At 38.8% G+C, this 25,780-nt stretch overlaps 1 protein-coding gene across 11 annotated transcripts in view; it reads left to right on the top strand.

Annotated features, from left to right (window-relative positions):
• snap91b (synaptosome associated protein 91b) overlaps nucleotides 1-23,731 on the top strand; it is a 34,233-nt gene extending 10,502 nt beyond the window's left edge. Inside the window, exons 3-23 of one of the 11 annotated variants that reach the window (XM_014011934.1) lie at nucleotides 277-419; nucleotides 2,357-2,432; nucleotides 2,935-3,037; nucleotides 3,164-3,257; nucleotides 3,351-3,462; nucleotides 3,540-3,646; nucleotides 3,736-3,777; nucleotides 4,782-4,855; nucleotides 5,859-5,864; nucleotides 6,619-6,631; nucleotides 6,720-6,850; nucleotides 7,284-7,357; nucleotides 7,573-7,587; nucleotides 8,126-8,296; nucleotides 10,210-10,308; nucleotides 13,213-13,278; nucleotides 16,731-16,802; nucleotides 17,367-17,428; nucleotides 19,600-19,683; nucleotides 19,760-19,862; nucleotides 22,390-23,731. In XM_014011934.1, the coding sequence (XP_013867388.1) occupies nucleotides 277-419; nucleotides 2,357-2,432; nucleotides 2,935-3,037; nucleotides 3,164-3,257; nucleotides 3,351-3,462; nucleotides 3,540-3,646; nucleotides 3,736-3,777; nucleotides 4,782-4,855; nucleotides 5,859-5,864; nucleotides 6,619-6,631; nucleotides 6,720-6,850; nucleotides 7,284-7,357; nucleotides 7,573-7,587; nucleotides 8,126-8,296; nucleotides 10,210-10,308; nucleotides 13,213-13,278; nucleotides 16,731-16,802; nucleotides 17,367-17,428; nucleotides 19,600-19,683; nucleotides 19,760-19,846 (1,631 nt within the window). In that variant the 3' untranslated portion in view covers nucleotides 19,847-19,862; nucleotides 22,390-23,731. The other 10 variants (XM_014011935.1, XM_014011932.1, XM_014011933.1 and 7 more) reach the window with 10 other exon arrangements.
• Nucleotides 23,732-25,780: the final 2,049 nt, after the last annotated feature.

Below are 25,780 nucleotides of genomic sequence, written 5' to 3'. Positions count from 1 at the left end.
TAAAGAAGAACCCGTCCAGAGGACCTATACAATTTTTTTCCTTTTGATTTTTTACCTGGATTGCTGAGATGCATCAGGAAATCCGCTTATGAATTATAATAATTAGCAAGTCCGCTAAAGCGCAAATGAAATATTTAGGTCCGCAATTAGCGGATTTGCGCTTTAGCGGGCTTGTGTCCACCACTGCTAACGCACCATGTAAAGCTAAACATATTAAGCTTTCAGACGAAAACTTTTGAACCAGCAGATGAAGCAAAAACTATATTTGTGTTGCAGATCTGGTGTCAGCCACCAACACCACCAATGTAAACATCCCTCAGATGGCCGACACGCTGTTCGAGCGATCTACCAATGCCAGCTGGGTGGTCGTCTTCAAGGCTCTTGTCACCACTCATCACATATGTGTCCACGGCAACGAGGTTAGTGAGTGTCGCACAGAACCTGCACGTGTGGAGCACACAAATCCCACAATGCAGGATGAAAAATACTGAAAAATTACTCTTTAATCCAAATGAGTACCCGTCTTAACAGCTTGAGGTCACAAAAAGACAACATTACGTCATACCAAGTCAATTATCAATGCAATTTTAAGTATTTTAGTAGTTTTGCATGTTATTTACCCTCACCCTGGCTTTGTTTTTTGTGCAGCACACAGTAAAATGCATCAGAAGTTACCTCCAATTTACACTGCGTGTGGAAGCACAGAAGTGCTGTGAGAATTATGCGCAGGAAATGCGAGATCGTGCAGGAAAGCCAGTGATAGATGTTGAAGTCCAAAACAACTCATTCTATGGAATATGGACTTGAAACAACAGTTGAAACAGCATCGCTGTTGTCTTTTTTCGAATCCTTATTTTAGAATAAAACCCACGCTTTGTGTGTATGCATACTGTATGTTGCACACTGCATGTTGCCATCTGCTTGTAAAACAGCATAATTGATTGACTGATTTATTGATTTATGTAAATTCCCTCTGGGATCAATAAAGTATTTTTGAATTTAATTGAATTGAATTGACAGCATTTGTGTATGAATATAGACATATATTTATTTATATACCGTAGCTAGGACTTCAACAAAATATGGTGAATTATTTTGAAAATACAGATGTTGTGCTCGTTCATTTTCCCGCAGTGGGATCTTTGTAGGTTGACTCCGCACTTGTTCCGCCATCCGGCAAAAATAAGATTCAATTCAATTTGGGCACACGCCATTGCCTTGCAGATGGATAAAATGCTCTTGTTGATTATATTGGGTGTGTTTTCACTCCTGGGTTCCTGCTGGAGCGGGCGCAGTGTAAATTGGGGGTTACACTCTATGAATATGCTTTAAAATGACACTGTGTAGGTCCTGAATTATAATGTATTTTTGACCACTTTAGAGATCTTAAATTGTTCTTTTGTGAGCGATTTGGGCTTGCCTTCGACGGGTAATCCTGGAGTCGCCCTCCAGGGGCACCACCAAGAGTGACTGTTTCCTTTAATCCCGTACTGCAGTATTTCAGCTGTTCCTAGTCTTTTTTTTTGTTTTGAGGAATGGTTTTACTTTAGCCTGGTTCAAACCAGATCCTGTCCATCACTTTGCTTCGTACAAGGGTCTGGACTTGATGCATAGAGAATCGATTTCCTGCAGGAGGCGTGGCCTCTGCTGAAGCATGTATGTGTTGTCGCTGTGAAGGAGGCTAAGCTAAGAAGCTAACAGGAAATCGYGTGTGCTGTAAACAACCCTACTGAGAGGAGAAATATACCAAGCCAAACGAGATGACTGTAAATGAGAGCTGCTGCTTTGTCAGACAAATTTATTTTAATTTGGAAGCCTTATCAACACAGACTGGCTTCATTCACTTCCTCCACTGCCGTATGCTAAAATAACTAGCAGACACTGCGCAGAAAATCGACGTCGTTCAGAACTCCGCCTTCTGTTTGCTGATTGGCCCAGGTAAAATAAACTACAAGAGACACTGCTCAGAAAATTGACATTCTCTTCTCTGATTGGCCTGGCTAAAGATCTGCCAGGGAAATCCTTGTCAATGGGAAGAAATCCCAGATGGAGCAGAGAAAGGAAACTAGAATTGAGTGGAACTGCGTATGAAGACAAGGGCCAGGCTAGTTTTACTTTGATGTGCCACCCAAAGCTTATCAGTGGCCACCATCTGACCTCATTTAGAAACTTTCTAGGGGCACCTCTGTTGCTCAGTCACTTAGATACAAAAACAGATTGTATGTTCTGCAAAAACTGTGATAAAGGAGAAAATATTTACAAATAAAGAAGTGTGGTATATCTGTGAACGTTTGAATGTTTAAAATGTATATCTTTTATTTCAACATGACTGTTATGTTTTTGGTCACTTTCTCAGAGGTTCATTCAGTACCTGGCGTCCAGGACCTCCCTGTTCAACCTCAGCAATTTCATTGACAAAACCGGCTCTCACGGTGAGATAAAACTGCAGACATGTTTATTATTATTGCATCTATTGTATGGATGACAGGATACACACAAATAGGAACATGTTGTAAATCCAGATCTCCCAAGACTTATTATGTGAATAAAACAAACTCACATCTATCGAGCTAAAATGAACTGCTCTGCAAGCTGGAGAGAGGCGGGGTTTAAAGTGCCTCAATTTGATTTAAAGGAACAGCCTCAAAACGAGTTGATCTGAGAAACACCTCAGAAAAGGGGTGAATGAGGGGCTTGTAAAGTTACAATAAGGAGGAATTCAGACCAATGCATTGCAGTTCCACTTAATGTAGACCCCAACTGAATGATTTAAACGTGAAAAAGGATTTAAAAGCAGGATATGTGACACAGTCAGAATTTGTCACCTGGCATGAATGACCATTTTGACACTAAAAATAAAAAATAAAAAAAAGATTATTTCAAGCAAAATCAGCTTTGTTTTGCCTGTCCTGATTTTACTCTCAATCTGTTTAGGTTATGACATGTCTACATTCATCAGGCGGTATGCACGGTACCTGAATGAGAAAGCCTTCGCCTACCGCCAAATGGCTTTTGACTTCACCAGAGTCAAGAAAGGGTAAATAAACACACACCATCTTATACTATTCCCTTAAAGCTCAGCCATTCACTATTAATTCGGTTGTAATCTGTTAGCACAATATGTTATTTTGAGTGAAATACGCTCTGTGTTGTATCTTCTCAGTGCTGAGGGAGTGATGAGAACCATGACCACTGAGAAGCTGCTGAAAGGCATGCCTGTCCTGCAGACCCAGATTGATACTCTCCTGGAGTTTGATGTGCGTCTTTACTTTGATTCACCACATTTTCCTCCAAAAGTTTCCGTTTTGACAACCAAAACTAACGTCTTTCACTGTCCCACCTCCTCTCAGGTACACCCAAAGGAGCTGAACAATGGGATCATCAACGCTGCCTTCATGCTTCTCTTCAAAGATCTGGTCAAACTGTTTGCCTCCTACAATGACGGAATCATCAACCTGTTAGGTTAGTCCACGGTCAATACCGTAAATAAAGATGCACTATTACCTGCTCGTGTGTGAACTGGTTTCTCTTGTGCTCAGAAAAATTCTTCAAGATGAAAAAAAGCGACTGTAAGGAGGCCTTGGAGATCTATAAGAGGTTTCTGACCCGGGTGACAAAAATTGGGGAGTTCATGAAGCTGGCTGAGGTAAACTATTCTGCATCGAGCATCGACAGATTATTTCTGTGTTCATTACATCTAATTATTATAATTATTAATTATTTTTACTTCAACAGACAGTTGGAGTGGACAAAAACGACATTCCTGACATCAACTATGTAAGTTATATTTAACTGTGACAATTGGTTATTCATGTTTGATTCCTTGGATGTGTTAGGACCAAGAATATGAAGCAAATAAAAGCCTTAAAGTGCCTGTGACACGAAATATTTGAAATTAATATAAAGGCATTATTGGAAAGATAACATTAAAAGCATATTGCTGAAACAATTTCCTGCTGCTGAGATGAACATTTGTTGAGATATTTGCATGGGAAGCAACAGGAAGTGATGTCAAAGGGGAATATCTGCATTGAACAAAGCAGTGATAAAATAGCTAACGACACAGACCGTAGAGAAAAGTCTGATGTTTCTTTAGATTATTTTGAGTCTCTTTCAGAGAGAAATGAAGATGAGACAGAGTTCAAATAATATTTTCAATGATCAAAGATTACAGAGTTCTCTTTTTTAAAAAGTTCCCCTTTGATGTCACTTCCTGTTGCACTTTGGCTGATCCAAGTTCAAAAGAAAATATGCCATTTCTGTAACAAAATGGGTAAAATCACGTGTTTTATGCAAGGTTTCCAATATAAAAATTTGTTTTCTTTGACTTCTTGTATTCGATGGATAGGCGTGTCACAGGCACTTCAAATTCATCTTTACACACACACACAAACACACACAGAAAACAGTGTCTCACCCACCACCATCTTCCCGCTCAGTGTCTCCACCCGGGGGTAGTGGCAGATCTAGCTGACTCAGATGATGAAGACTGTCCCTTTAAACCCCTCGAGGACCCGGTAACCACAGAAACAAGGGGTGCCCTGGCTGAGTGCCTGTTTAACTACAGGATGACGTGTYGCCATGTTGTGTTGAGCCTAGTTTAATTTGACAGAATAAACGTGTGTTTTTTTTTTTTTTGTGCATGTGAGTCTTGCAGTGAAAGTTCCCACCTTCTCTGTGATTGAAATGTAAAAACTTAAGCTACAAGCACCCATAAGGATAATAATAATAATCTCCAAGGAGCTATTGATCTGTGACTCCAGGTTGTGATTTATTGTCAGGCTCCCAGCAGTATCCTGGAGTCTCTGGAAACACACATGAACGGTCTGGAGGATGAAAAACGTGGAAAGAAGGGGTATGTTGTTAGATTGTTTTCCTTGAAATGCTTTTGTTCTAAGAAAAAATATTTAAATCAAAAGTGTTGTGCCCCCTTCCTTTTTTATTTTACAACTCATGTCTTTTTTTAATTTGACAGTAATAATTCTGATGGCAGCAGCATTCAGTGGGGTTCTGTTAAAAGGGTTTGAACAATTAATGTCTTACCTGTCGTACATAGGTTTTTATACGCCCTCGGATGGAGAAATAGATAATTTCTGATTATACCAAAGAGCTAACGTTTAAATAAAATGGATTGCTGCCTTTTTAAAACACTTTTTTTCAAATATCTCATAGCAGTTCATATAAACACTGTTTTATAAACCTTTACACTGCTGTCAGTTTTGCATTACATGGTCATTTACACGATTTTTTAATTTTTATTTTTTTTGCTAAATCAAATAAAAAACAACTACAGCTAGCCGTAGCACTCCAGCAAGAATATCATATTTCTACCAGAATATCCACATAATGCAGAATTGATGATAATGTAAAAGTTTAAATTGAAAAGATTCACTGGATTTTTTAAATTACTTTGATATAAATCCCAGGGAGCTCTAGAATGTGTCCTGAAATGAACCCCAAACACAGCACAGCTCTCATGCTTTGGATAAATTATATTAGTGTCTGTAGCTTTAATAAAATGAGCTGCCAGTGCTTCATTCTGGCAGAATGGTAAATCTTCTGTGGCAAAAAGAAGGAAGGAAAAAAAGAACTGGACAGTGCCTGCGGGGGGCATGAATGAATAAGTGTCCAGTTTTAACATCTGTCTTACTGACGCTAATATAGCTTTGCTAAGACACTTATTCTTGGTATCAGCCGAGTGTTTGTTGCCCACTCACTTGCTTTATAATAAAAGAAGGTGAGGAAATGTCATTTTGTATAATAAACTAAATGCAATGTTGGGAGAAACAAAAAAATATATAACTTCCTTTAACCCGTCCTTTCTTTTATTCTCTTTTGTGTTGATTTGGAAACACCAGTGAAGGGTGAGCACATGTTGTACATTTTGTGTTAAGCTTTCTGCTTAAAAAAAATCAATGTAGATGTCTTTTACTGTCACCCCCAACACACCAAAAAGTACATTTATGCATTATTCACATGTGAATCATGTACTTTACGTGTATTTTATGTGCTTGTATTAACGTTTGATGCAACTCATGCATGCTTTTAGCTTTGAAGATTTGCTCTGCATCAGCATTTTCAAAAGTTGTGAATAATTATGTAAAGTCACTGATAGACATGAAGGCAAAAAACAAAAGTCAAAGAAGTAACCTTGAAGTAAAGTTTATTTTCTGTGTAAGAAAGAAAAGAGTGTGGTARATACTTTGAAGTCTTTCCTTTCAGGGAGTTCAGGTGCACTAARTTGATTCACATGTGGAAATGCATGGACTGGTGATGTGATTACATGTGTGATCTTTGACACATGTTTTGTAACATTAAGTCACTGTTCTGACTTGTGAAATGTGAATCAATACATGAAGGGTTTATCCCCAAACGTCACTGTTTTGATTAGTGTTTTTTTTTTTGTGTGTGTGTGTATGTTTGTTATTACTATGCCCATTTTTGATCCGTCTTATCAAATTGGAAATCAACTCTTCATGTGATCACATGTGCTGTCATTTATATTTGATATTTGTTTGGTCTCCTGAGAGAAACGACCCATCTGTCTTAGTCTGTGTCAAACAGAGCAGTTTATTTTCAACACACGTCTGACCGTCTCTCCTTCTTTCACACTTGCAGGTCTCCAACAAAGGTGAGGTGCACAAATAAAACGTTTTTGTCATTCTTTATGGTCATTTTTGTTCAATACACCAAATTAAAGAGGGACATGTTCTTTCCAGGGGTCTCCAACAAACAATGTGTCTCCGACATCGACCCCCGCCAAATCTACCAACGCTGTCCCCACGCTGCAGCCTCCGCCTGGGGACGGTGCTGCCGCCGCTGGTGCTGCTGCCCCTGAACCAGCTGAAGAGTACGTTCTTCTTAACGCCCTTTCAGTTCCTTACCTATTGTTTTATTTAGCACGAGTTGGTAAAGTTCAAAGCAAAATTATCGATGCCTCAAATGGTACAAATACTGAACACAAATACAAATGTATAAGTTGCAAATATGACTATTAGGACAAAAGTTAGTTTATTTTTAATAATTTTAGCAACTTTACGAAGTGGTATTTTTTATCTATGCACTATAAAATGATGACAAAATGTAATCACACATTAAATAGAGGTTACATGTTGACACCTTCCTACAATAAATATCTAAGTATTATTTTTCAAAAAATGTCAAATGGTATACACTTTTGGCCTGAAAAAAACAAAAAAAAAATTACACACAAAAATGAATTATTTTAGAAAGGTTTTCATAAAAGCGTATAAAACAGTGACCCTTATGATGTACTTTTCTAGTTCTCTGTTGGACCTGGATCCTCTGGCCTCCTCTGGTCCCTCGGCACCATCAGCTGCTCCGACATCTTGGGGAGGTCAGTAGACCATTCATCTCAAATCTGCTCTTGGTTCATCTGAGTCCAAGTATGAAAAAGTGAAATCTGCTTGCTGTTTTCACCAGTTTAAATGAACTAGAGTCGAATAATCAACTATTTGAGAACGTCAGCAAAGTGTTTTGGATCATATCAGAAACTTCTCACCACAGATTTATTCTAAACGTTGTTCCTGTTCTGTTTTTCTGCTTCCGTAGATCTTCTTGGATCAGGTAGGCCTCTCCTCCGCCTTCATTTCACCTTTAAGTTCTAGAATAGCTTTGTTTTAAAACTCTCTACCTAATTTGAAGTGACTCAGTGTCACAGTAGTAATGTTTGAATTGAAGCGAAGCTTTAAATTAGAGTGTAGAGTAGAAGTGTTGAACGGTTGCCTCCCTGTTTGTCTCCTCGAGCTATTCTCTGTAGTCTGAGTTCTCTCTTTGTTTTTCTCTATCTTTTCCTTCCCCTCCCTCCACATTCTCCATTGTCTGTTTTTGGTTTATGACGGGGGCTACTTTCAAAATTTATTTATTTATTTTTATTGGTTATGACTGGGTGGTATTGGATCCTTTTGCGACTTTAATTTGTGTTTTTGGCGGTCACTTCCAAATGATCTTGAATGGTTTTGGTTTGACTGGAATTTTGTTTTGGCTCTCTCTTTCCCCCCGTCACATCGGTGACTCCTCTGGTTATTTTGGTTCCTCCCCCTCCTCTCCTTTGTGGTTTATTTTGCTGCCTTTTACTTGGGAATTTCGAACAACCCATTGGCAGAAATGGGCGACTCCTTGCTATCTGAACCCCCACTCACCGCAGAGCCTGCCCCCTCCTCTGCAGCAGCAACGCCCACTCCTGCAGCGGCAGAACCCGGAGGCTCTCTAGCTCCTCCCACTAGCACAGCAGCCGCCACTTCTCCCGGCGCCGCCAATACGGATCTGTTGGGAGGTCAGTGGGCTTCCAGAAAATTCTCTACAAAAGGAATCACTCTGGGAAGCTCAGCCTTAAAGTTCACCTCACAACATTATAACACAGATGAATACATATTCAGACAGAGAAGGCTAACATTCTTTACTCACCACAAAAATAATCATAATCAGTTGCATGACTCACCCATTTTCAGTGAAAAATTGGTTCAAAACTGTAAACTTGCGAATTATTTATTAACTACATGCTAAAAAATGATAGACAAACATAATAATAATACCAGTCTCTGCAGAATATGAATAATATTTCAGTATTACTTGTTTCCACTACTCTGGATACTTTTATAGCAAATAATTTATATCCTTGTTTTGAAAAAGTACTTTCTTCTACATCAATCCAACAAAAACTCGTAGCAACAGGTGCGGGCCAGATTTGGCAGTAATGGTACTGTTTTTAAGATAACATGCAACAACAGGCCCTGTTGAGAAATGTTTATTGTTATGTGTCTCTAATCTATCAATGCCCCAACTGAGATGGTTGTGTTTAGGTTTCTCTGGCCCAAATATGTCACTGTCACAGATGGCTCAGTTGTGATTTAGTCTATGCGGACCATATTGGTCAATGCCACAACTGGTTCAGTTGTGATTTGGTTTATGTGGCACAAATTCATCAATACCCTAACCATCACAGTTGTGGTTTAGTTTATGTGACCCAAATCTGTCAGTGCCATAACTGGCCCAGTTATTGTTGACATATTTGGGCCACATAAACCAAACCACAACCGGGCCAATTGGGGCATTGATAGATTTGGTTTATGGCGTTGGTTTGGTTTATGTGGCCAAAATCTGTCAATGTCACAACTGTGCCAGTTGTGGTTTGGTTGATGTGGTGCTGACCCATGCATGGAMCAAATCACATCTTGGCCACAAAAGGACTGTCATTCTTTGTGGTATCTGGGTTGAGTGTTAATGGATTTTGTGGGCTAGAAACAGGCCAAACATGTTTTGCTGTGTGGGTACGTATATGACACCACCAGGTGTTGAAAATGTTCACTTTATTGACATAAAATACAGAGAAAGAACGTTCTTAGCTTGGCTAAAGATTCTCATAAAACTTTGATGTCCAATACTTTTTTATGCCTTTTACAAAGGTCTTTCATTCARCATCCATTTTAGTACACCTTCAACGTTTTATAATAACAATCAGGATAAAGYGAGACAGACAATCTAGTATAAAACGCCTCCATTGATGTCTGGGTTTCTATAGAGCACAGTGTGACAGATGGATACACCAAGAAGGAGTTTTAAAAACTCTTTTGTTTGGAAACAGATTTTATAAATACATTTTCTTCTCACCAAAAACTAATTTTGTGTTGACAAGTGGTGCAAACCCAGCAGTTTTTAAAAATATCCAGAGTAGTGTAGACAGGCCCCAACTTTACTATTAAGTAATCTTTCCTATGCTCATATTTACCTTCAAAATCATTTTAGAAACACTCAACATGTACCCATGAACATATAAACATTTTCCACAYGCTTCTTGTTTGATAGGCTGGCATGCTTTGCTTTGGCCTTGAGAAAAAGCAATGCTATCAAACGCTACAACATGGCCACGACCACAGCTGGCACCTGTAACATTTATGGATAGCTGGCTTAGTCTGCTCTTTGTGCTTTAGATTARTCCTGTTGTATAGTGCCTCCAGTCTGTATACCCATTTGTCCATTCACCTGTCCGTCATTGATGTTCTGTAACAATGCCGTAAGTTACTGTTTATCACAGGCGAATACAAACAAGTGCTGATTAAATGTCATGCTCAAAAGCTCTGTGTTCTTACTTCTTTTGTATTTCTTGATTATTTTCCTTTTCTTCTGTCGCCTTTATGCCTTTCTTTTTTTTCCCGGCTTTTCCATCCTGGCGTTTTGCGTGAACTTCAGACGCCTTTGCAACACCTGCTCCTGCCGCCGAGGCCACTGCTGCAGCAGCAGAGGGTGGGGCTGCTGCTACGTCCACCCCAGCCGCAAGCGCTGGAGCTGGTGGGTGACCAAAGATCTGTCTGTGTGTCTGCTTATTAGAAGGCGTGAATGTGTTTGGGAGGGTTTCTGGTCTCGTTTGTCTCTGCGACGGACTCGCAAGCTGTCGAGGGTGTGCCTCCGTCTCTAAGAGTGACTGCTGGAGACAGACAGTGTGAGCCAGAAAGGAAAAAAAAGTGGGTAAAGAGAATGAATGGTTGGACAAATGTGTTTAAGTGAAGGTCTTTTTTTCCCTTCTCCTCTAATGTTTCTTACGCTTCACCTTCGGTTTCTTCTTCTATGTTATAACATGTGAGAAACAATCAAAATAAAACAGAAAAATACTCTTTAGCTGACGAAACGGTACTCTGTGTACATGTTTGTGTTCACTGTTTGTCTTGAATTTTCATAAAAGAACAATTGGGGATAGAGTCACTGTTCTTTACCGCCTCTGTTTCATAGAACTCACAGCCAATAATGTGGTCCATGTTTTGTCCTTTGGTATCAGAAACTTAGCTTTCTTTGTTGGAGTCAACGCATTTTAATATTCCATATTTTTGAACTTAAGTTGTGGTTTGATGTGAAGGTTTATTCTGTGAAAGTGTTTTTTACGTGTTCCAGCTGTCATTTCCTCCCTATTAATGCTATTTTAGGGTAAATGGTTCTACTTAAGCAGGAGCGTTTTGGAGACCTGCGCACTTTCTTATTAAGTCATTTGTCTTTTATTTCTCCTCCTCTGGCAACAGTATTATTTTTACCCCTAACATCATATAGTATAGAACTGTGCAAACACAGCAAAGGAAAATTGCTTAAATAATACAATGAAAATAAGAAAAATAATAATACAAAGTGCTATGAATTAATGTAATTTAATGGTTATTTTGTGTAATTTCACATTTTGGTAAGTAATATTGGGAATTTTCCAGGTTGTCTGAAACTTCTGCACCACAGTCAGCAAAAGTCACGTTTTGTGTCCAAGTCCTTGTCTAACCCCCCTCCCTTCCATGTGCTATATTTTACTCCCACCCCAACACCCCCCCACTTCTGCCCAAAAGACCCTTTCGCTCCTTCAGACAGTAGTGCCAACGCAGCCTCTTCGGGTCTCGATCTCTTCGGCACGATGCCCGTGGAGGGCAGTAGTTCACTGGACGCCTGTTTCAGTTCTGGGCTGCCCCAGGCCCCCTCCTCCCCTTCCCCCTCACCGCTCTTTACCTCCACATCCTCCACCGTCACCGGCGCTGCGGCCGCTTCAGGCTCCAGCACCACCAGCCCTGCGACCGATCTCTTCAGCGGTAAAGAGATGTGTGTCATTCTGCATTCCTATCATCGTCCTTCCTTAATATATTTGCATCTTTCTGGCTTTCTGGATTAATGCTGCCTGAACACGCCTCTCCCACTGGTGTAACTTGATTCTTGCTTTTTGCATTTGTTTGTGAGATGGCTGTTTTTGAGCCTTATGATAATTTTAAAGGATTTGATCATATTGTTTTTTTGGGGGGGGTGTGCATGTATTTTTAGATATTTTTGACTCTGGCTTCTCCACGGACGCTTCTCCCAGCGCTGACTTGTTTTCAGCAGGTACTCTGAATGCACTCGGTTTCCCATCTTGCGTGCGTCTTCTTCTACTCTGTCCAGCCCTGTCTGCCTTTAAGTTTTGTCCTTGGCTACGATCAGCGAACAGAAAAAAAAAAAGGATAAAATGAGATTGCTCTCTCGCAGGTCAGCTAAAAGCTATTGAGCTGTCTGAAACGTTTACTAAATGACTCTTAACTCCTTTCGCATTCCAGCATGTACTGCAACTGCAACTGGTGGTGCATTATAATGAATCACTGTTATAGTCTGAGTGCTTTTTTTTTAAAACGTGTTGAACTCACGACATCATCTCTACCTTGCCTTCTCCAGCGGATGTGTTCAGCTCTCCTGCGCCCAATGGCACTTCAGCACCCCCACCCAAAATTGACACAGGAGCCATCATGAGCTTGTTTGGTGGTGGGTAACTCCAGCTGATTGCCTGGCCTCTTGATCTGTTCCTGGTTCTAGAAATAAACACTTAAACGTGTGAAATGTAACCACTGGTGTTTCTTTTAAAATCATCATTTGCAGCTTCTGTGCTTCTCTGGAACCAGTGAAAATGTTCAAATGGAGCTCGGTCATGTTGAAAAACTCACTTCGTTTATAAAATAGAAGTGATGACTTTGGTTGAAAAGTTGTATTGTCTGAAACAAAAGTGTTTAGTCATCTAAAATAAAACCTCCCTCAATGAAAATCTAAATATGCAGCTACAAACATTATTTTTTGAAAAAAGAAGTAATACAAAAACAAAAACAAAAAATCTATGGTTAGGCAGATTGTTGCTCTGATGCACATCTTTACTGAGCTTCAGGGTCACCAGCAAGTTTGTTTTGTTCCATATGAATGTTTTTTTGTTGTTGCCTTTTTCATTTAAAAAAATCACATTTAAATTTAAAAAGTAAAAAACTAAAGCTAATTTTTTTTGTTTCAAAGTTAACTATTGGTCATTAGACGTTTGCATTAAGTATGACACAATGTCACAGGTCAGTTTTAATAAAATCGACCTATGGGCCAGATGAAATATCTGGCCCGTGGACATTGGCTAGATTTGCACAGCTGGACTTTATTATGATGATCACGTTTCATAAAAAAACATTTATTATTTTTATTATGATTAAAGAGTTCCTTGCTTCAAAACAAACATGGATACTGACAGCTTAAAAAGTGTGTGTGCATTTTGAATTTATCAATGTTTTTCCTTCATTCAAGCAGTTTTCTAACCAAAACCGTTTTGTCTGAAATCACTAGTGTTGGAACAGAAGGCTGATTCTAACCCTTCTCTGCCCCCATGCTGCGATGGAAATGGCTGAACGTGTTTTGACCCKGTGTGGTCGCGTTTCCGTTGACCCGACACAGAGTCCTCAGGAGGAGACGCCCCGGCAGCTGCAGCTCCTGCTGCTCCGGGTTCTGAGCTGATGTCAGGTAAAAGCTGTGAAGCCCCGCCCTGCATGTGCACAAACAGAAGGCTGCTCACAATACAGATGTTTTAATGATTTTTAYACAGAAGGTGTAGATAATGGAGCACTGATCTAAGCTGGGACAATACTTCAGTTACACTATAGGGGGGCAACATTAAAAACTTGGTCCAAGCTTAGGGACAATTTCAGTCAATTTTTCCTAAAAAAAAAAAAATGTTATAAAAATAGAAGTTACCCTTTCCAAATTGTGTTTTATTCAGCTTTTAGTATCCTAACAGATAAAGAAAATAGAATAAATTTAGAAAGACACATGGTTATTATTCATTTCCTGCCTTTATCGCTCTAAGAAGCCTCTTGTTTTTGTTTGTCTGCCAGTGGTCTTGTGTGCAYGATGCCGTGTCATTATTATCCTAACATGAGTTTTTGAACACAAAGATGTCACTATTTAAATTAATGAAATAGTTTTTTTTACTTCAAACTGCACCTAATGAGACATACATTATTCTATTTTTGGTTCTGTGTCAGTAAAATAGTTAATTTTAAGAAATTTAAAATATGTCCATGATCATGTTAACATAATTTTTAGCCTCATTTGGGTACTATTTGTTTTGTTTTTCTCTTGTTGAATGGGGAATTCCTTCAGTGTGTTCCATAACTTCAGGTTATGCATCAAGTGGTGTTTACTGTGGCACCACAAGCCTCTGTTCACCTGAATCATGGTCCTCATGTTCTGCATCAGTAATTTCATATAGTAAAGATACTGCTGCTTTAAAGCTTAACTCTCTCTTTTCTTCCCTCTCTTCATTCATTCGCAAAACTTTAACGACGTTTTTGTCACCATTTAAAAACAAACCTCACTGCTTGATTTTTTTTCTCACTCTGGCATTTTCTGCTTTTTGCTATCCTCTGTTTTTCTCCTCCAATCTGCCCTGCTCTTTTTCTCCATCTGGCTCTTGGGCTGGCTCATTTCTTGCTTCCTGCCTTTTGATTGGGTGAGTTCCCCTTGCTCTTTTATTACGTTTTTTATTTTTATTTTTTCCCACACTGCACTGCATTGCAGTGGTGCAGCCACACTGCMCTGTCCCCTCTTCCCCACCAGATGCTTGATGATTACAGAGAGGATCTGGTTGGAATAGTCTCGTCATTTAGTGTAGCTTCAACGTGCAATCTGCCTTCATTCTAGCTGCTGTTTTTTTTCCACCCTCATTACTAATTTTGCTGCAGGGGTGCGATGGCCAGTTTGGTCTTGTTATCCTGAGGCTGCAGGTTCAAGTCCAGGTCTTGTCAGGAAAAGGCTAATTGCAAAATCTTTCATGCATGTTCGCTTGCTGTGGCAACCCAAGGGAGCAGCCGAAAGAAAAACAGCTAAAAATTTTGCAGCAACTTGCAAAAAAACTATAAGAAAATATTCAAATCTGTGTCACCCACTGAAACAATCGAATTCATTCAGATTCACGCTGAATATTCTAACAGTATATTAATCTTACAATGATCTAATTATTTGTTCCCATAAACTATCACATTATGTGACCCATCACATYGAAACGAGGATTAAGTCTAAAAGTTGTTTGTGGAGAAATAAGCAGACATAGTGTTTTGATTAAAATGCTTGCAGAAATTACATTTTGTCAAAATATAGCAAATAAATGTGTTATCCATATATTATTTCAGTGAACTATCTGAAATATTATCCTAAAATTTTTTTGAAGCACTTCTTTGAGCAGTAGCAACCAAAATCCCGATTTTGAGGAAAAACACCTTAAAATGTTGAGATTTTCCCTGTGAGCTATTAAAGCTTTTGCTTCTTTCCAGCTGGGAAATTTCAATATTCAATTACTATTTGAGGTTTATTTTCTTAAATGACATAAAACAATCCTCATTAAAATGACACAACATCAGGATTTAGACCAAATATACATGTATTATTGTAACCAACAAGAAAAATGAAGGCATATCTCTGGATCTACTTAATGATATCAGGATGATCTAAGCATCAAAATGTAACTTTTAAAACCAGCCAGTGGAAGCCAGCGCTAATCCAAAAATTAGCTCTGCAATTTCTAAAGTGCTTTTGAAAATATTTAGRTCCACAACYTCAAAAGMACAAGTTCAAYTTGACACTCACTAGCTGGCAATAATTCATGTACAATTTACACACAACACTGCCAACTAGCAGTGTATGAATTATTTTACCGCTTAATCCTACAACTGCCGATTGTTGGGGATGTGATTTCCTGAAACAGACATTTGGCTCATGATGTTAAAAATTAAAAAGTTGATGAGGATTGCTAGTTCGGCTGCTTCTTTGTCTTTTTCTTTTGTTTATTGTAGATTTTTCATTAAAGAAGCATCAATAAAGTAATTTTAAAACTGTTTATTGGAAAACTGAAGCGATGCACACATGACTGATTTGATTTGTGACGGGAAACGAAAGCACAGAGAACAGGAAACTATCTTCACTTCAAAATAAGAGCATGGATTTTAAAGTTTTCTATACTTTTGTTGTCGCTCCAGTTGACCACTAAATACTGTATCTGTCTTCATCAGCAAAACATCTTTAAATCATTTCTGCGTCACTTTAGCTAACCCCGCTGGCCGATTGCTTCGACCACTTACGTCAAGTATTGAGCTCCAGCGTTTAAACTTTTTTTTAAAGGAGCTCCGATTGTAAAGTAAAATAAATCAATACATACAAAATTTTAGTAAGGATTACAAACATTAACTGTTTTTGCCGGGACAGGGATTGTCGCCCGGTCACATAGTTCTAAACATTGCCTTCCTGCTATGTAAGCAGACACAAAGCATTGTGGGAAATGTCTGTAAAATGAGAACTGTGACCGACAGCAACAGTCAGCAAGGATGTATACCTTCCCAATAATTGTGTTTATCTGGGAGGGGTGCTGTTGGACAGATCACGTGTTGTGATTCATTGACAGCCATACCTTCCACTGTTCAAGATAATGATTGGTAGATAATTACTTATTAGCGGTACTGCATTTTAATTTTAGAAAGCGCAAATCTGCTTTTGAATTATAAAAATTAGTAAGACCRCCAAAGCACARATGAAATATTTAAGTCCGCAATTAGCGGAATTGTGCTTTAGTGGGCTGGTGCCCACCACTGCAGGAATCTGGAAATATGATTAAGTCATTATGACCAAATTTGACTTAATCCTCATTTTGATGTGATGGGTGACATATGACTGCTGAAATAAATAATATTACACYTTGTATTTTGCCTATGCAAGAGTCAGAAACTCTATAATTTCTCTGTTTTGTATTGATGACACCAAATCTCCAAATTGTCTACATTCCAGTGCTCTTCTCTCAGTTGTCATAGAGACATGTAATGGTTGTCATGGTAATCTCTACTAGTCAGATGTCCCGCTGAGTTGGGTAGTGTGAGGATGCTAACTTCCTTCCCTCCCTCTCCCTGCCGTAGTGTTTGATGGGCTAGGGGATGTAATGAAGCCCACTGTGACCCCTCAAGCAGGGGATGTTGACACCTCCATGGCTAACATTGCAAGTAGTAAGTAGTCATTTAGCTTCCTTTTGATGCTGGTGATGCTGACTTCAGTGTTGGACGTTTTAAGAAACACGTTTGTTCACTTTACGGAGGAGATTTAGAGACGTGCTGTGTAAAAGTTTCAGGTGTGCGTGAAAAAGTAGCTGTAGACGTGTTTTGACAAAGTAAAAATCGTATATTTCCATCAATTTAGAGTGATTAAGAAAAGTGGTCACAACGAATATCGACTTGATTTAGTTTTTTTAACCACACCTGCCTAGAACTTTTACACAATAACGCACAGTAATGTTGAGATTTRAGGCTTAGTCTTTATTAACTGAGTTTTATTGATGAGGATTTTTCCATCTTTATGCAAAGCTCATCAGTTTCCAGGTGAAACATTAAACCTGTCATCGCATTATAGTCTCTATTTATCTCCTCTGTGAAGCAAAACAAAGACCCAGATGTTTGCTGAAAATGTGAACGTGTAACTTGTGTGTTCCATCGCTGCACTGAATCACAAAGATGCAAATGAAAGCAATGATGTTGCAGAACGTGTTTCTCTTTCTCTCTCCTTTCTCGCCTAAGACCTCACAATGGGAACTGCAGCGGCCCCTCAGGTAGCTCCCCCCAGTTGGGGTGCTCCCATGGTAAATGTTGTCTGTGTCTTATAGCATGGAGTGGAGCCGCATGGCAGACAGGGTGCACCTGTAGCACCGGTTTCTAGAGCCTTCATTTTGTTCTCCAGTTTCCAGGCGTTATGGTTGACCTGCGACACTCACAGGATGAGGAACGCAGGAATACATGATGTCATATTCCTCACACCTCGTAACAAGTATACAAACCCCGAATTCATTGAAGTTGGGACGTTGTGTGTAAATAAAAACCAAATACAATGATTTGCAAATCTTTTTCAAACTATATTCAATTGACTACACTACGAGAACAAAACTTGATTGGTTCTTGGTAAATATTCGCTCATTTTGAATTTGATGCCTGTAACGTTCCAAAACTAGATACCGCATAGCGGTAACATAATGACCCCTGCACGCACAAATGCACCAGAACTCATAAGTCTTTATTCCTAATAAATATCATGCTACTAGGTGCATCCCAAAATTGTAGTGGTTTGGATGGGGGTCTTTTTTAGGGGTTGGTTAACYTGATGGATAGACCCTCATCAGAGCTAAACAGCCAACGAAAATCCGAAGCTCCTACGTTTAATAGTTTTTGAGCTATAACCATTTTTGTATGTCCAGATACCCCTTTTTCAGATAAAGTGGRGTCGTGGATAGAGCTTCATCAGAGCTAAACAACAAAAGAAATCTGAAGCTTCTACGTTGAACAGTTTCTGAGTTATAAGCATTTTTGCATGTCCATACACCCCCTTTTTGGATGGAGCCCCTCCTCAAATATGGGGTCTATCATGAAACCGTTGGCTGGCGCAGTGTAGGTCAGACTCATCTACAGTCCTGACWAATTTTATGTTGATCGGTGCAGCTGTTTTTGCGCTACGGTTGACCAAAAATCACTGGAAAAAAATGTATGAAAACAATATGACTCCCGCTTACGCTTCGCGTGCGGGGGTCATAATGATGGGACAGAGGTAACCTAAGACTGGGAAAGATGAGAAATGCTCAAAAAACACCTGCTTGGAGCTTTCCACAGGTGAACAGGTTAACTGGAAGTAGATGAGTTCCATGACAAAGCATCCCCGAAAGGCTCAGTCGTTCACAGGCAAAGATGGGGTGAGGTTCAATTCAGTCCATAATATTATCAAAAACTGACAACATATTTTAACAGATATTACCACATGGGCCCAAGAACTGTTCAAAAAACCAGTCAGMAGACACAGTTTGTCACTACATCTTCAAGTGCAAGTTAAAACTCTACTTCATTGAGAAAGAATGGGAAATAACACCAACAAAGCTTCAACAGTGTCCTCAGTTCCCAAAAGCTTATTGGGTGTTGTTAAAAGGAAACGTTTGAACATTAAATATCTTGTCTTTGTTGTGTATTCAATTGAACATATATTGAAATGGATTTGCAAATAATCATATTCTGTTTTATTCATGTTTTACACAACGTCCCAACTTCACTGGAATTGGGGTTTTGCATGAGATGAATCTTATCTAACAAATACATTCATATATATCTGGAATCCCACTGGAGAGTAATGAAGAGGCAAATGATACTGCTAAACTAAGAAGGTTGCTTAGAAACAACTTCTTATTCTTGAGAAAAAGAAGTGATTTCCTTTGAGCTTGACAAGAGTTCAAAGAAGCACTTTTAGAAAGCAACTGATTTGACACTTATCTAAAAGCTACAAGCTTATTTCCTGCTCTCAAAACATTTCAGCATGCGCCTGAAACCTTATACTTGAAGTGAGGGTTTTGTGTCGTGGCCTGTCCTCATTTCTTGTGTTCTTTTTTTTTTGTGTGTGTGTGTGTGTCTGTCTTCAACATCCCTTTTGAGTTTGACTAAAAAACACAAGCACATTTTACTCCTTTATGTTCATAAATCTTTTTTTGTTGTTGCATATCTGTCTGTTATGTGTAGTATAGTAACACCCAAACTCCTGCTGTTCATCCCCTCCCCTCCATACCTTTAGACCATACCCATGGGTGCTGTTCCTTTTATGGGGATGTACCCCAACTTCACCATGGTAAGATGACTTGAGTCTAGTCCAGTAATGTTCCGAATGGACATTACCGGATACTGATGGACTATCAAGCCCCTTCGGTGTCCCCTCTCACAACCATCAGATGGTAAAACCGTTTGATCTTACTGCCTGTTTATCTCTTCATTTTGTCTATGAAAGGCTGGGGCACCAGCTCCCGGGGCGCCCATGATGCCCATGGCCAGGCCAGGCTTCCCTGCCACTGGAGCGACCCCAGGAGCTCCGGTAATAACTGTGTTTTATAAACTCTTACAAAAACATGCAAAACAAGAGTGATTGTGAAATTAGGATATGTCTGCAGATATCTCCTGGGATGGCCCAGAGCCCGAGAAAGCCTCCACCACCCAGGAACGCTCTGGATGACCTCAATATTAAGGATTTCATGTAGACCCATTAACCCCAAGGTAAACGTACTGTGTTTTTAAAAATATTCATCTATTATCCAGACAGATTTGACCCACTTTGCAACATTAGTGGAACTCACTCCACTATTAATTATGGAGCTGGATAGTCTGTTACTTTAGAAATTATTAACAACATACAATATGATTTATGTAGTAGGCTGCAGACAAGGAGTACCACCTGGACAGACAATTGTTAGTGCAGTATTAATTGCATCAATGCATGTTTTATTCATATTAAAGTGCCTGTGACGTCAAATTTTTGTAATAAATATGAATGCATATTTAGAAAGAGGACATTGATAAAATATTGCAAAAGAAATTCCATGTCGCTGAGATGAACAGTTGTTAAGATATTTGCCTGTGAAGTAACAGGAAGTGATGTCAAAGGGGAATGTCTGCATGCGAACAGAGCGTTGCTACAACAGCTAACAACCCAGACTGTAGAGAAGAATCTGACGTGTCTTTAGATTATTTTGAGTCACTATTAGAGAGAGATGAAGAAGAGTCAGAGTTCAAATGATATTGTTTCAATAAACAAAGACCAGAGTTTTCTTTGTTAAGAAGTTCGTCTTTGATGTCACTTCCTGTTTCACTTTGGCTGAGCCAAGTTCAAAAGAAAATCTGTCAGTTATGAGACAAAATGGGTTAAATCGTGTGTATTATTTAAACTTTCTTAAATACAAAGATGTTTTCTTTGACTTTTTGTATTTGAAGAAAATGCATGTCATAGGCACTTTAAAATAGTATATCAAATGTAAAGAATAAGGCCAAAAGTCTACTATGGATGCTCATAATCTGAGCCCTTCAGTCAGCACGGCAATAAAAACTGGTCTGGGTTTGTTATTGCATCACTGCAGGGACTCAGGAAGGCTTTCACAAATCATTTTCTGCAATCCAAAAACACAAGTTAAAACTTCAATTTTTAACAAATGTTACACCCCATCTAGGAGCAACCAGGATGTAACAAAAGGTGGAAAAATTCCCAACCTTTGCACCATGCAACAGCAAAAACAAAAAAAAGGAGCCACTGGGAAACTACTTGATGAAAAAAGAAAAGTGTGATTTTTATTTACAGTACTTCTGTATATACAAAACGAGCCAAGGCCAAAATAACAAACAAATAAATGTAAGTTTTACCTTCTACCTATTCAAAATTAAATAGAAATGATAAATAGACTCTTACCTTCCTAATTTACAAAAAAAAAAAAAAAAACTGGAGAAAATATATTTAAAATAAATGGCAGCTCACCCCTAAAAAACTCAAAACTCCTCACAGAACTATTTTTGTTTAAGTTACAAACAACTCAAGGCTGATGTGGCACATCAGTCAGCAGGCAGGCTGGATGGCGCAGAGGAGGGGGAAGCTCTCGACGTCATCACCGCTCAGCTAATCTTTATGCAGTTCATCCAAMGGTAGCCAATCCTCGTTCAGCTCCTGGYCTCAATCATCCAATCAYGGATGGCACCTGGAAACTCATTTACATACAAAATTATCCTAACCCTCAAAACAAAATACRAYGGCAGTCATAACACAAGGTAGCCTTGTGTGAACACGCCGCCATCTTCTCTGGGCCAAGGTTCAGTTAGTGTGGAAAAGTGGAAACAGACCTCTCACCAATTGAATMAATTTGGCACATTGTGAAATGAAAAATTCAGCGAAAGATGCCCGAGACTGCTGAGCAGATTCCCCTACAAAAATTCCAGCCATTGGTCTCCACAGTTCCTAGACATTTACAGAGCATGCTTAAAAGACGAGGGGAGGTTTTACAATGCTAAATATGGCCCTGTCCCATTTATCTCCACTTAATCTACTGCTCTTGGTGGAGAAATCACAAATTTTGAGGTATTGTTTACAAGACAGGGTAGGTAAACACAGGTAATCAATAAGTGGACTGAGACACTGGTCTGCCATGAGAGAGCCAACCTTGATCAGTGGGCATAAGCAATGGTGTATAAAGTACCACAAAGTAATGACTAGTTCTTACAGTTTTTTTAACAAATAAGAAGTACAAAGTACAGATAATTGCATGAAAATACAGTATAAGGAGTACAAGTAAAAAGTCAACTGAAAAATAATTACTTAAGTCAATAGATGACCAAATTTTCAAYTTAAGTAAAGCAACAAAGGCTTTGTATTTAGTTACTTTACACCACTGGTTRTAAGGTTTGCATTGTCAACAGGAACAAAGTCACATATAAGAAATGATCTCCTCAGAGACAGGGTGAGGAGTTCAGAGAAGGGTCACACCTACTTCACACTGAAATTAGCCAGTTGAGGTGGGCYGTCCTTCATAGGGAGGTCTTTTGACTGCGCCCAGGATGAGGTTCTGATTGGATCAGGGCAAGCTGAAGGACTTAAAGCTGGAGGCAGCAAGATTGGGAATCTAGGAAGCTGTTGCTCCTGAAACCTGGTCCCAGCTAAGCAGCAAAAGATATAATCATCTACACAGGTTTAAACGTATGATTTGCCTTGCATTCACACATTATCTTCTAACAGTGTGTCTCAATTCTTTTCTCTCCTCTGTAGGTTTGTTGTTGTGTCTGGAGCTCTGTGGATATGGATGTCTGCACCCCCCCCCCCCCCCCTTTCTCTCTGCCAACCAGCCATCATCTCTTGATCTTTTCCCCTCTAACTTCTTATCAGCCTCCCTTCCTTATCTAATGTTGTAGCACAACTGTGAATATGAACCCTAGATACAGAAAAACTGAATTTAAGTGTGTGTGAGTGTGTGTGTATTCCAGTGTTAACCTTTAATTAATATACAATGGAAAACTGAAACAAAAAAAATGATTAATGTGTATTTAGATTCATTCAGCATATCAGCTGACTTGGAACGGTGGATATATGTTGGTTTCTTTGCGCATCTCCCAGAKGAGGACTGTGTTAATAAATGTGGACTGTGTTCAATGTAACTTCACTCGCTAACTCCCACTCCTGCCTCTCTCTACCCCCAAACTAATACTGAGCTATGTTTAAATGTTATTAAAAACTTGGTTGTACTCATATTTCCTTGGTCATTCATCTTCCCACCTGTGTACTTCAGACTTTTGGAAAACAGCTAATCAGAATGCACCACAACTGAACTTGCACTGTTAACCCGGACTTCTGGAACACATCTGTGTTCAGTTTAAKTTTGACTTTTCTTATTGTTTTGGAGTTGTATGAAACATGCAAAAATTTGTGAACTGTGTTCAAATTGACATATGCATTTTAGGCTATTTTAAATCATAAATAATACATATTTTCAGTGATCTTTATTGTGAAAAAATATATATTTTTAGTTACTTTGATGTATAAAAAAAGACAAGCAAACAAAATTTCCCCTTCCTATTACTTCTCTGAAAAAAAAGGAGTGGTATTAGTGTTGCCAGAATGCGTTTTGTTGCGCCCCCTGTTGGTCGGACATGACACTGCATTATGGGATACAGCAAGAGACAAAAGTGGGATGCATTGTCTTTGTATCAATACAAACAGTGTTAATGTGAAAGACATATTAAGGTAATGGGGWTTCAACTCTTTTTTGGGTCATTTCTGTCTCTCAAGTCTTACAGACTTGCTGTAAAACACTCAAATGTACACTGGATGTTTCTCTGTGTTACTTACTTTAAAAAAGTAACTGTATCTTAATCCATTGTGGCATTAAATGGTATTAATTGTTGGAAGAAAAAAATGAGTATGACACATTAAAAGTAAATGAATGTGGAAACGTAACATTTTTTATTGATATGAAGGGTGTTTTCTTTATTTTTATTTATTTTTTGTTGTTGTTTTCTGTGATTTTTACAATGGATGGCATCGTACTTTCTCCCCACCTGCATGTGAGTCCGCAGTAGAAACAATAAAAGATGAACACACTGATGGAAACAAACCTTGTGGTTGGTCATTTTCTCCTTTTTATCCATCCATTATCTTTACCCGCTTCTTCCTTTCAGGGTCACGTGGGTCACTGGTGCCCATATCCAGCAGTCACTGCGTGAGGGGTGGGGTACACCCTGGACGGGTCGCAGGTCTATCACAGGGACACAAACAACCAATCTCATTCACACTTATGGACCATTTGAATATATCCATGTCATTATGCTATTATTATATTTTTGGTCTGTGAGTGGAAACCAAAGTGTCTGGAGCAACCGGTCAACGTATGCACAGGCAGCAAAGGCTCATGGGATTTTTCACAATTTAAAATTTGAGTATATGTGGTCTTAAGGTGTGCAAATCTATATATGGGCTGAAATCTAATCCAAATGTCTCTTGTAGTTACTTGTATTTTATATTTATTCTTAACATAATTACAATCTAGTAACGGGGACAACTGCTGGTGGGCCAAATCAAATGGCTCGGCTGGCCAATTTTGGCCCTCGGGCCCCACTTTGGGCACCTCTGTTCAATGCAAATACTTGTTCTATAAATAAACCTCAGGAGAAATTATGATTTTTAATAATCATCTTTTTCTCAGGCCTGATCTTCCTCATGAAAGCTTGCAGTATAAACAAATATTCCCAACTTAGGGAAAACCATTTGCATAGTTTGACTCAACACATAAGGATTTTTTTTTATTTGTATGGTGGTGCCACTAGTTGGTAGTGTGGCCTCACTTTTTTAAATTCATGCAARTGTCATGTTCTCTTCATGTAAGTGGATTTTCTTTCTTCACACAGTCCAAAAACACTGTCTAAATGTGTGCAAGCTTTTCTTGTCTTCATTGGTCCTGTCAGGACTGACATGTCCAGGGTGCACTCTTCTTCTTGCTTGGAGACCACCAGGCCCTGAGAAGGGTTAAGGGAACACAAAAAAATAAAACTGAACACTTTTTAGCTTGACAGCTCACATTTTCCCTATTTGTCAGAAAATGTGTATATTTTTAACAATGGCTCAGGGATACGTTGTATTAAAATGCCGCTGATTTATATCAAAAGAAAAGTTTCTCATTATTTCAGTTCATCACTGAACACAAACTTTTCTAAAACAAATATGACAAAAAAATTGCGGAAAATATATTATTATTATTATTATTATTATTATTATTATTATTATTCTGCTGTTCTGATATATGCTGTCTGAGAAATTCTTGGCTGCTGCACTGGTTCCTTTTTTTGGCAAATTGTACTGAATTTGCATGAAGAGAATACATAAAGAAGTTGATTTAGGCAGCTATTAATAAATGTTAATGCTTCAACAATGTTCCATATGTTTGTGCAAATCTTTAAAAGTTCCTCATTTTTCAGAATAGCAGCCACACCCAGCACATTTATGGTAAGGTATGGTACCCACAGGATGAAGAAGCTTGTAATGATGCTGGTAACCAGTCGAGTTGTCTGAGAATTGTTGAAAAAAAAAACTGCCTGATTTATCTTCTTATGGAGGAGAATGTATAAAACAGCCACAGTAAAAAATGAAGCAAACCCAAACACAGCCTCTGCAGTCAGTACAGCTATCTGCTGGGCATCAGAGGAATACTGAGATCCACAGGTTTGCCACTGTAGATCTGTTTTCACAAACTAAATCCTCACACTAACAAATGAAGAAAACACAAATTGTCACTAATATTGAGCCRCATGCAAGAACATGTTCGTATTCTTATCCTAAATTTCTCTTACTTTTATTCGTACGAAGGGTTTTTGCATGAGGCACATTGTCTGAGACTTTGGTCATTGATATTTCAATGTTAAAAAAAAGAAACAGATGGTTAGTCTATTTTCATTTCTTACAACAAATCCGAACAATGTAAAATGGCTAAAATTAAAAAWTTCCTTTTGAAATGAAAATATAAATTTGCAAAGAATAAGAAAATAGAAACGGGCTGTTTCATGTTGTTCCACCAGAGGGGGCGCTTGTGAGACAGATCTGTATTGTAAAATGTTTATTTCTGTTAAAGAACACAGAACTCCCCTTATTCTCCATTATGTCACAGTTCCTC

This window comes from Austrofundulus limnaeus, unplaced genomic scaffold (assembly GCF_001266775.1).
Source record: "Austrofundulus limnaeus strain Quisiro unplaced genomic scaffold, Austrofundulus_limnaeus-1.0 Scaffold86, whole genome shotgun sequence".
In the NCBI taxonomy this organism is placed as follows: domain Eukaryota; kingdom Metazoa; phylum Chordata; class Actinopteri; order Cyprinodontiformes; family Rivulidae; genus Austrofundulus; species Austrofundulus limnaeus.
This window is presented reverse-complemented; position numbering and strand designations above follow the sequence as displayed.